The sequence below is a fragment of the Eupeodes corollae genome, chromosome 3, assembly GCF_945859685.1.
Source record: "Eupeodes corollae chromosome 3, idEupCoro1.1, whole genome shotgun sequence".
NCBI classification, from domain to species: domain Eukaryota; kingdom Metazoa; phylum Arthropoda; class Insecta; order Diptera; family Syrphidae; genus Eupeodes; species Eupeodes corollae.
Window position 1 is genome coordinate 1408974 of NC_079149.1, and position 12601 is coordinate 1421574.

Consider the following 12601-nt stretch of genomic DNA (forward strand, 5'->3'; position numbering starts at 1 on the left):
TCTTCGTTGACGGAGTCCTCTAACACCCCAGAAGCTGCTATAATAGAGTATTTGGCACTCGGAAAGTTAAAAAATTATTCTTAAAAAGCTTGTCTATCTTTAAGTTGCCACTTTTTGGGGCTAACATTGATTTCACTTTAAGAATATTCGGTTTTTTGCTAATATCAAAATTAAACGTCATTGTGGGCCACCAACTCACTAGGCAATACTGAAACTGACGGAAAAGTCAGAGTTTTAAGAAGAAGTTTGTGATTTGAAGTATAGAAACAGTGTGCGTCGGCTAAGAAGAATTGAGACAAAGATCTAAAAAGAGTTCAGAAAAGAGTCACTCGTTATGCACTTCGAAAACTTAAGTGGGTTGGGTCTTTACCAGATTATAAATCAAGATGCGCTCTTATTGCCTTAAAAACGCTTAATTGACGAAGATATGTCCAAAGTACTTTGTTTATTAAGGATATTATTGATAACAGAAAAAATTCTTGTGATTTGCTTTCATTAATTCCATTCCATGTTAAATCACGAGTTTTTCGCAACATTATTGTATTATTTCATCCTCCTCTTCATAGGACTAATTAGGGTCTAAATGAACCAATAACACGTTCTCTGTATCTTTTTAATATGGTTTATAATTAAATTGACCTCTGTATGAATAGAGATTAGTTTAATTGAATTTAATCTAAATTTCGTTGTAAATATGTATGTATCTTATTAACATTATTATTTTGTGTTAATTTTGTTATCAGCAGATCTTCGATCAATTGATGAAATAAATAAATAAATAGAATTGTCGATATCTCGTCGATCTTTGGAACTAGGCATTCCATAAACGACATTGCATCGTATTTTCATACAGAATTAGTTTATTTCTTTTTTAGTACTTCTTACGAATAGCCTCTCCATTCTCAATTCTGGTATCATAAATTCAATATTCGAATATTCGGTTTTTTGCTAATTTCAAAATCAAACTTCTGATTGGATCGGAATGGGAAAACTTCAAAATCTTTTATTATTTAGTCATGTGTTTGTTTTTCTGTAAAGCGTTTTCTAATAAAAGGTTTCATTTTGAATATGCCAATTTTTGGCAACTTTCGATTATAAATTCGTTAATTTTTGATGTTTGACTGGAAAAACCACAATATTACTAAAAATGGGAAGAATCACTATTTAAAAAAAACATTGGAATTTTAAGAATTCACTACAAAAAATGTGAACATTTTGCAGTCATAAGTCTTAAACTTTGTCCTTGAAATGCATCAAAATGATGTAGACTATATCCAAAAATTGTCTTTTTCAGTGATTAGATTTCAAAGGCTACTATATAAAAAAGTGTTTGCTAATCGAAAAGTTCTAGAATTATTCTTAAAAATCCTCCCATTCTTAACATGTCACTGTTTTGTGCGTCAATTGGTTTTATATTAATTAGTTTTTTGCAAATATTAAAATGAAACCCCTTATCGAAGAGTCCTGCACATTCGAAGAACCGCTCACAGTTAAAAATTAAAGTTTGAAATTCTGAGAGAATTTAGACATGGCACTGTTCGACAGGTTTTTATTCCTCGCAATCAATTTGCTCTCTTCGATTGATTTTGATAGTCTTAAATCCGACTTTGAAATTACCCCACTACTTTATGTTCAAAAAAAGGCTAACTAAATTTATGATGTAGCTTTTTTCGATTAAATTCCTTAGGAATTTTCAAATTTAAAATCCATTTCTTCGATATTTATTTGAAATATTTATAATACTTTATAAAATGTTTATAAGTTGTTAAATTTTACGTGTTTCAAATTATTTTTAGAAACGTTGAACCATTTGCGGCAAACCCGTTTCAACAGAAGAAAGCAAAATGGATTGTAAGTAATGACACACGGCTGGATTTAGGGGAGGGCAACCGGGGCGGAAGCCCCAGGGCCTCCACAAACGGGGGTCACCACAATAAAGACTTGGGAAAATTTTTGTTTAAACTTTTTTGTTCCAACTAATAAACATCTTTTCCTTTAATATGTATTTTTTTTTGCTCTTTTACCTTTACCTAAAGCCTACAGTACTTTGTAACAGAAATCATTGATCTATATTTGTTTACTCCAATCAGGCAATCAGTGAAATATCAAAATCTCGAATGGCCCTGATATGAAATACTTCCAATTCACTGCCCATCTTGAGAGAGTACTCCAATCGGTTAATTACTGAGTGGGGTGGTACTAGCCCGCAAGCTCGGAGGTTGGGTATTCGATTCCGTGTCTCGATATTTTTTTTTTTATAAATTATATAAATTAATTGCTGTTTATGAAGAATCGGTGTTCTTCAATTCTTGGAAAAATCAATTTTTATTGACTAATTGGTAATTTGTCCATCGGCTGTTCAATTCTTCGACTTTGTGCAGAATTTGTACATGTTTTTCACAGCCAGAATACAGAGCGACACCGAATTCGGATTGCGAAATTATCGGAGAAGAAAAGCGGTCAGTTTTTAGTCTTGAAAAAGCTCAGCGATACTCGTTGGTCTTGTAGCTGAAGCTACAAAAGCCTTAATCAACGGCTATTCGGAAATCGAAGAAGCTCTTACCACCATATCTTCCAATAAAGAGCAAAAAGGTATCGTGAAGAATGAAGCAACGCACCTTCTATAGAAGATGATTGGCTTCGAAACCGCTTTGTTTGCAACATTTTGGAACGATATCTTGGACCGATTCAACGCTACAAACATTTTGCAAGACCCGAAAATTATTCTTAAATCGGCAATGCTTGCAATAGAATCATTGAAATCATTCGTGGAATCCAAACGAAATGAGTTTGATAAATATAAGGAAGCAGCTAAAAATATATCCCATACTGATAACTATGTACAATCAAGCACCCGCACCAGAACGAGAAATGTGAGGTTGAATCCGGTCGATTACGGGAAACCACAAGACGCAAATCTGTCACACAAGGAAAAATACAAAGTATCCTGCTTCATCCCAGTGATTGACCAGCTATCCATTTCTCTTACTGAAAAATTGCTGTACGTTCGAGATCTGGATTCCTGAATCACATCGAGAAGATGGATGCTGAAAATTTGCACGCTGCAACAGAGGCATTGGTGAAATTGTATCCGGAATATTTAGAGCCTAGTCTTGGTAATGAGTTGGTTCAATTTGAGTCTTTTATTGACTGATACAAAAAGGAGAAGGACTATGGAACAGATCAATTGCCGGAACTTTTTTACTACCGAATTATCGAAAATCAAAATTTCAGAGCTACATACATTCCCAAACCTCGAAATTGCATAAAGAATGTATTTGGGTTTGATGGTAACAAATTGCACTGGAGTGCGTTCATTTTCAAAATTGAAAATTATAAAAAATAGGCTCGAATCACGATGGGACAAAACGTACTATCGAAACTTTCTCTCCGGAGCATTGAAAGCGATTTACTGTGATAACTGGATTCCAATGATATCATCAACGATTTTTCGGGTAAAAAAGCTCGAAAGTTTCCGATCGTTAACCCTAAAATTTAATTTTAGATAATTCTTTTTCCGTTTATGTTTATATGTGTTTGTTCAATATTAAAGGAATCTACTTGGTTTCACAATAAATTATTTGTTGAAAAACTCGAGTGAAAAAAATTTGGGGCGGGGGGCTTCCGCTTCTTTATTGTCCCGAGGCCTCTGGACCTCTAAATCTGGCCCTGTAATTACATATTATTTTTTGAAATATGCATACGAAATGTAAAAATAATGTTGATAACATTCACAATCGAAATCAGCAATGAATATTAACTCTAAAACAAATTTTCGAAGACTATGAAAGTATTAAATTAAAGGTTTACTAAAAACTTCATATAAAATCAAATAAGAACTCATAAATAATAAGAATTTTTAGAAATTAAGTGAGAAACTAAAATTTTGTAACTGAATCTAGAAGAAGACTTTACAAAATCATCCTAAAATATTTTCAGTTTTAATCTAACTTTGAAAATTCCAATCGTGGGTTGTCTTTAGGATTTTTAAAGGGCCGTGTTTTTAAAACTTGATGTGATAAAAAATTTAAAGGTGAGATTCGCATTCAAAACATTTTAATCCTTGAAAAAAAAGTATTATTTGAATTATGAAACACAAAATAAAGTTATTTTGTCAATTCCTATATTTTTTTTTGAAAAAAAAAACATAATAACTCTTTTTAAACCTTTAGCAGTCTTCACATTTAAAAAACAAACACATTTCAAAGTATTTCACTCGCTTTCGACTTAAAACCCATTTCGGAATTTAAGTTATTTGTTTTCTTTTCTTAAATAATCAAGCCATTGGCTCTTATGAATAAAGTTCTTTACAACAATTTTTGAAAGATTTCCAGGGGCTTATATTTCGTTATGCTAATTTATAAATATTGCAAAAAGAAGTGATTAAGGTGCCAATTGTTGTTGTGGTGTGACGAAATGCCATCTACATTAAACCATCAATCAAAAGACTTCACTTCCACTAGCCAAATTAAATAATTCCCACAATTTAACTTATCTTCATTACATTTGCATAATTGACTTCTTATTTAAGACTTCTTATCACAAAATCTAAATTAGGAAGCTTCCCAGGCCTATTGTATAACAAAAATAACAAATGGAAGCAGAGAACTAAAATTGAAAACAGCCTTAATTGGTTGCTTCAGATTGATGTCTAAGAGTTTTTCAATTATATCATTGGTAACGATTGCCTAAGAATTGCTATGTTATGGCAACACTGGTTCTTCAGGACAATAATAAATTAGTCATTACCCTTCCCGAGCACCAACAGACTAAAGAGTTTTATAATCCCAGTGTGTGGAACATTCATGTGTTTCCTGTGGAACTTAAAAGTGAAAAATATAATAACTCACCTTCTTATTATGGGCAGGGGTATCGAAAACCTTCCGTCACCAACCATCGTCGCTGTGGCCGCAATAGGAACCGTCGATATAACCGGTGTGATAAGAGACGCTGCATGTGGCGGCAGTGGCGGTGGAGGAGGCGGTGCACCCTGCGATAGGGGCAACGCACTATATGGAGGAGGGAAATGACTATGCAGAATGTCCGGCAGCATTGGCCGCAGCATAGCTGCTGCTGCCGCCGACATTGTATGATGCGCAGGATGTTGCAATAGGGGAGGTTGTTGCGAAGGCGGATGTGAGTGCGAATGATGTCGACTTAAACGTTGGTGTTGTTGCATCTGCTGTTGTTGTTGGACATGCTGTTGTTGTTGTTGCCGACGTTCACGACGTTCGCGACGTCTTTGTTCACGCGATAATAAAGCATCCGGATGCAAAGGGGAACGAACAAGTGCACTGTTGCCATCAACGCCCCCTATATGACCACCATTAATGGCACTTGTCGCAATGACAGTGTGCGGTGGTGGTCCACTAGAACCACCACCGGAGCCACCGCCATTAACATCATCTCTTATCAAAATGGGAATGTCATCCGTTTGACATTCGGTTGACGTGAATGTTCTCGTTGGTGACAGGTGGGGTTGTTGTAATCCATTTGTTGTCCCGGTTGTTGATGATGACGTAGAACATTGTATATCCGTTAGATTATTATTATTATTATTTATTTTATTTACATCATGGATTTTACTACTTTTAGGCACTGAACTACTGCTACTATTTTTGCTATTAATCACACTTCCTTCACCAACGCCAACGCCAACACTATTGGCGTAGGTGCAATTGACGACACTGATTCCGTTATTCGCGATCGATTGGTTAACAACGAAATCGCCATGACTGGCAGTATTGGGGCTATTGTTGTTGTTGCTTCTTACATTATTGATGCAACTATCATTTACTTGAATAGTTAGACTTGGGGCACTTCTACTCGACAAAATTGCAACATTATTGTTGTTGTTGATATTGCCTTTGGGGTGATGTGCACTTATTGAATTCGATAAAAACACACTACTCGTTGTAACAGACACGTTTTTGCCACCACGGTTATTATTGGTGTAAAGATTCTGACTTTGAGATGCACTCGCTGAAGCTGGAGGTGCATCTGTCCCAGTTGCGGGAATATTAAGACGCATCGCTAAAGCTACGATGTCTTCAGCACTTCCACTAAAACTATAACTTCGACTCGAACTAAGATCATTAACAATTATTTCGTGGTTTTCACCATCACCACCACAATGCGGAGGAGGATCGATATCGGCTAATTGCACATGGCGTGATTTCGGATTTCTACCACCGCCGCCGTTTTTCACCTTTAACCCTCTGGGAGACGATGACGAGTTTGATACAGTTGTTGCAGCAGTGGTTGTTGTTGTGACTGTAAATGACAATGACCGACAAGCAATTACTCCAAGACCGTTCGCGACGAAAGTACTCAATGAACTGACTTCACTCGGTTCACCCAAGTGCGATCTCTCTGTCATTCCCTCATTATCCGACGTTCGTGTTTCGTGTTGCAGTGTTGTTGAAACTTGTTTGGGTTGCTTTTGTGGTTGTTTTTCTTCTTGCTCTTCTTCTTCATCATCATATTGCTGTTTGCTAATGTTGGTTATGGCGATGTCGTTGGGGATCTTTGCTGCTGCTGAATGTTGTTGATAGTGTTGTTGTTGTTGTTTCTGTTGTTGCTGATGGTCCATTGGTGTTGCTGGAGTCAGTTGATTGACCTCGGTTTGTTTTTGTTCTCCGTTTGCTTTGTGCTCGTTGTCTTCAACTTTGTTTTTGTCTTCATTCGTCGTCAAGGGACTGACGTCACAAGTGATCGGTAGGGGAATGTTATTGTTACTACAAGTTGTAATGTTGCTAGACATTTCGTTGTTGTACTGTTGCGGAGTGTTTTGTTGCTGATGGTGGGCTACACTAGTCGTCGAAGATGTTGACGATGAGACCGATGGCGATGATGATGAATTACACTGAAAGAAATAAAAAAAAATTGTATTTACTTTTGATTTTTTTTTAAATACGTACATTTGAAATATGTTGATAATAATCGGAAATTACGTAAGATTTTAAGGAAAACCAAAAATAAATTAAAAAACCTTCAGATTTATCTTTTTTTAACTATTCAGCAATGTTGTCTGAGAAAAATTGAAAGAGCCTTCGTCTTTCTTTCAATAGCTTATTTTCTGTGACCTCAGCTTCTTTGCATTCTGTCTCAATGTATGTTTTAAGAATAAAGAAATGGGTTATTTTCAATATCATATTCAAAAGTGTAAATTTGGTAAAGAACCTTGTGTTTTACTAAATGGTATTTAAATTAATCTAAATATTGCTTCTTTTTCTTTGCGACACATTGGAGTTGCATTCGTAGTTAATTACGAATTCGAGATTTTAATCCAACATGGCATTACTATGGTAGGGAAGTCGAAAAATGTGGTTCCTTCGATTCCGTCCGTCTATCTGTGTGTCTGTCCTCGTCCCTACAGGTTTTAAACAGATTCAAGTTAGGCACTTTGTTAATTTTTTGTTTAAGATCATAAATAACAAGAGTAGTCCTACGACCATACAAATTATTATTGTTATTTTTAAGATTGATTGGGCTTAAGAAGTAATGTTACAACCAAAAGCCACCAAGACTTCTAGCTGAACATACAAATTTTTTGACTAAAATTGAAAATTTGAATTTGCTGATAGATTCTCACATAATTTACTCTTATTCTTTTTCATAACATAGAAAAAATATATTTTTCTATTGCTTCAAAATTTTACCCCCAGTGAACCGTTATTTCGTTTTTAAATTTTCGCATGAACTCATAAACAGATTTCAATAATTTTTTTCGGAAAAATCTCTTATATTTTTATAATAATATTTTATGATCAAAAATACCAACATTGTTCATTGGCTTTTTTAAAAAATCATATTTTTTTTTTAATTCGATGTCTCGAAAACGGGCAAATATGTTGTTACTTACATCAATTAATATAACATGTATATTGATATGTCCTAAATAACGGCATACCAAAAATATACTAAAATAAAATTTCAAAAATTTTAAATATACAAATTTTAGTAAAAACTAGCACTCTCAAGATTTGTTACCACAAATTTTTAAACTTTCTTGTTTTTTTTTTCGAAAAATCAAATATTATTTATGTGTTTAAACATTTACTTTAACTAAGGTCACTTTTCCAAGACAAACATTTTTGTTAAATAAGTTGTAACTTGTAAGTTGTCTTTAAACTGCTTTTTCATTTTTCAGTAATTTTTGGAATTATGTATTCGAGAGCAACTTTTACAATTAAGAATACTTACTTTTACGGACGTGAGATGAGACACTATAACAGGGGAATTCATGTTAAAAGGGCAGATTGTTTTATCCTTTTTTCTTTGCCTATTTAATGCTTCCTTAATTCTTTTATATAAAGGAATAAAAAATTCAGTTCATTTTTATTGTTTAGAAAAAATAAGTTTAAATATACTTAAAATAGGCTTTACTTTTCAATGAAGTTTTCTGTTCAAAATGTTGCATAGAAACAGATCTACTAGCTACAAGTAATTAATCACTTAACTTATTCAGCCAATACATTTCTTAAGTACGTCTCGAATATTAAGTTTGGTAAAGTTTCAAATCCTACAAGAGCAGTTCTTGCTCAAATTATCCGTTCAGATTCGGCTCAGAATTTAATGTCCCCTAGTTCTCAGCGGATATTCGGCAACCTAATTAATTTTTTTATAAAGTTTCGAATTGTTCTGAGATTATAACTGTTTTAGGCAACAGGTTTTTTTTGTATAAGATCAGTTATTGAATCTGTAGAGTATGCTCAACACATTTAAAACATAGTTAGTTTTAAAAATTCAATCTATTTGGTGTTTTTGAGTGTTGCAAATTTAAGCTTATTTTGATTTCAGTTGAAAAATAGTAACGTTGTGTCATGGATAGACTAATTTAATTAGGAAAAGTTTCCAAAATGTAAAAAAATTGTAGTAGTTTTTTTTCATTCAAAGTGTTTTTTCTAGAACAAACTTCTTTATATTAATATATTATATATTATTATTTATTATTATATATTATATATAATATTTTTCAAAAAATTATGAAGATGTCGAAATATGTAATTTTTAATTTTAATTGTTGCAACTCAAAACTTACAAAATAATAAGAATAGAAAAATGTATAAAATAAGAGAAGAAATACAACGAATTTATCAACTAACATTATAAAGTTTATGTAGTATTAAGTGTGTTTGAAAGTTTCAGCAGTAATTAATTCATTAAACGAAAATTACTTTTATTACTTTATGAAAAAGTCGACTTTTAGTATAGGTTTAAATGTTATACAAGTGTGAAAAGAATATTGAACTACCTTGTGGTAAAACTTAAAGTATGATCATGAATTGTAATATGTTTGAAAATTCGCCGATAACTTTTGGTTTCCCAATTCTCTCCAAGATTTTGATTAAATTTTTATTTGTGACATTGCATTTTGCTAGAGTGGCATTTAAAGCGTTTAGTACCACATAGCCATTTACAGTTGTGTTTATAAAAATAGCAGTGCTGGTCACATTTTATTAGATTGTCAATTATTTAATTAATGGAAATTCTTAAAAAAAATTACCATGTAACTCGCATCTAACGGTCTTTCGTATTCATATTAGAGACTTTTAGCTTACCCTTTTAGTTATACCCTACTTTTCCCGGTGAACACCAATCATTTTAAACTCTCTGGATGTAGAGTGTTCATAAAAATAGCAGTGCTTTTGATTTTATAATTAAAAAGTGTTAAACATTTATTTTTTTTATTTTTCGTTAAGTGAATATTTTACTATATAAAGTTTTAAATATTTGTAGCATATTAAAATTAATAAATATTAGCTCAAAAATAAACAATGGGACGGTCACTGCACCGAAGAAATTCGTAAACTTATTAGAAAACTGCGTTTGGATGGAAAAACCTACCAATATATTCAAGACAGCCAAGGCTGCTCACCAAAAATGGTCAGTAACGCCTTAAAATGGCAAAATAAACCGAACACGCTAGGCCCAAAAAGGATGACTACAGAAAGAACTGACAAAAAAATATTCAGTTAGCAAAACAGAAACCTTTCATAGGCTCTAGGAAAATATGAAATGGACTGTTAACCCTGTCACAATACGAAGACGTCTTTTATAAGCGAAAGTCCACGCAAGGTACCATTCTTGACGAAACGGCATGTGGCCAAGAGAATGGAGTTTAAGCGCATAGAGATTAGGCAAAGGGGAAATGGAAGAATTTTCTGTGGAGCGATAAAAGCAAAGTCGTCCTTTTTGGGTCCAAGGGTAGTCGGGAATATGTGACAAGACCATAAAATGCAGAAATCGATACACGGTACACTATAAAAACAGTGAAGCATTCGGTGGAGTAAAAATTATGATATGGGCTTGCTTTAATATTACGGGGTCGTGCCTATTTATCTTATGGGGGTATATGGGATGCAACCGAACGATGTGAAAATTATTGAGGAGGTTATGTTACCCTATGCTGAATACGAAATGCCATGCCGTTGCTCTGGGTATACCAACAAGACTATGGCCCAAAGCATACGTCAAAAAATGCAAAATCAAGTGGCCCGCTCAATCCCCCGACCTTAGCACCATCGAAAATTTGTGGGGGGATGTTAAGAACGCAATTCATAGAGCAAAACCCAAGAATTAAAAAGAATTGTTGGAAGCAGTGCGTGATTCGTGGTACGCAATACCAGTCGAGAGGTGTCAAGTTTTAGTGGACTCGATGCCACGTAGATCCAAAGCAGTCATAAAAAACAATAATTATGCAACAAAGTACTAATTGTAAGCTAACATTATTTGTATACTTTCATATAACTTATTACAGTTTTTCTTACTTCTTACATAATAGATTAAGTACTTTGTCATGCACTGCTATTTTTATGAACAGCCATATAGTTAAAAAACGGGTTTTACTGTGACAAAGCTAACGGTAAAAAATCAATAATACTTATTTTCTGTTCTTATGAATAAAATATTTTAGTTTGTTATTAAAAGTTTAATGAAATAAATTATAACTTTGATATTGAAGGCCTTTTTATTTTATTTGGAGAGCACTGCTATTTGTATGAACACAACTGTAAATTAAAAAGTGCCCAAAGTTCACGATGGCGTTATTTTGGAAACGCTTGTTTTGATACAAAGAAGAAGAAGTAAAAAACACCTTTTGTAATTGACAAATTTATTTATTATGTTTGTTGAAAGTTATATAACAATAATAACGCAATTCATAAAATTCTTTGTTCAAATATCCATATTCCCCACTTACGAAGCCCTTTTTTTATTACAATTTTAACAGTTTTTCCATACAAAACCAAAGTGAAGTTGAATTATTGTCCAATTACCCGACCAAACAAAAGAACAAAAAAATTATCTCACACACAAAAATTCCCCCATTTCCAGTGATTACTTTGTATAATGACATGAAGAGCTACATTTATTTGCCCTCGGGCATATAGAAATATTGTGAATCCCTAGGGTTTGAGTATACGTATATATAATATATACTTTTCCGTAAGCTTTGTTCCAAACCCCATAGTCCATAACTCTTGCAACGCGTACATATCTTGTCTGGTAAGTAGACCTATACGCGGAAAAGGTCTTTTTTTTAAATTGGATCACGGACCTATATACTTTTTTAAACCTTCCATGACGATAATATTCAGATTCAGAACTCAGTAAAGTACATTGACCGCGGTATTGCGTATATATAAAATTTTACAAAACATTAATTTCCAGCACGTGTCCAGGCGATATAGTAACTTTTTTTAACCTATCTTTTATAACACAACGCTTCCTGGAGCGTGAATGCGATTTGGTCGGCGCGGCGGTGGTGGTGCCAGGAATTCTATAGTATAACATGCATCAATTATGGTAAGCTCCACTCTTAAAAAATAGAGGCCTGAATATGCGACTCTTGCTTATGGTACCTGCATTAATTACGTCACCACTCAGTATTTTATCATGACAGCATATGGGCAAGAACACGTGGATAGGTAAGGTATGCCCTCAAGGTGGGAGTTCTCATCGACTATGTACATTATTACAGGAACAGTCGATTGTCTAGTGTCTATAAGAAAAGAAAGGATGGAAGGGCAACAAGAGTGAGTAATGCGTTACGCTTCGATTTTAATGAGGGTTAGAGATTAGGATAAACAAAAACAAAACAAAAATAACGGGAAACCTCATGGTAATTAGCCGTTCCTATAATAAATGTTTAATGTTTTGTTCTCAAAGAGGGAGATAAGCGTAATTGTTCCCGACTTGACACATGTACCAAGAATTCTTCGAACTATTAAGAACAAGAAAGCCCTTTAGCTCATATTCAAAAAATTCAAACTCTATGAGTGCGTCGATTGATTGCCCTCACTTAATGTACTCCGCACTCATAAGTGCACTCTTTTTTCTTTATCGATGTCATTTGTTTTTTTTTGTTAGGAAATGGTAATTGTGATTGTTTCTTGTTTGTTTTGTTTGTCATGGTTGTTATTTGACTGATAAAAAGACAAACAATCAACCGCCCGACGGTTAACAAAAAAAAAACATAGATTATTTTATTAAGAACAATAGTGCCGTTATGGCGTCATAAGTTTAAATAAAAGTTGATTGCATTTTAATTTGTTACATTAGCTCTATTCCCTTGTATGGTGGACGATATCTCCACAAA

General features: G+C 33.6%; 1 protein-coding gene across 1 annotated transcript in view; it reads right to left on the reverse strand.

The window, feature by feature from the left end:
• LOC129949191 (uncharacterized) overlaps positions 1–12601 on the reverse strand; it is a 126440-nt gene that overhangs the window by 95521 nt on the left and 18318 nt on the right. The window contains exon 3 of the mRNA XM_056060479.1: positions 4851–6865. Within this exon, the coding sequence (XP_055916454.1) occupies positions 4851–6865 (2015 nt within the window). The remainder of the gene's footprint in view (positions 1–4850; positions 6866–12601) is intronic.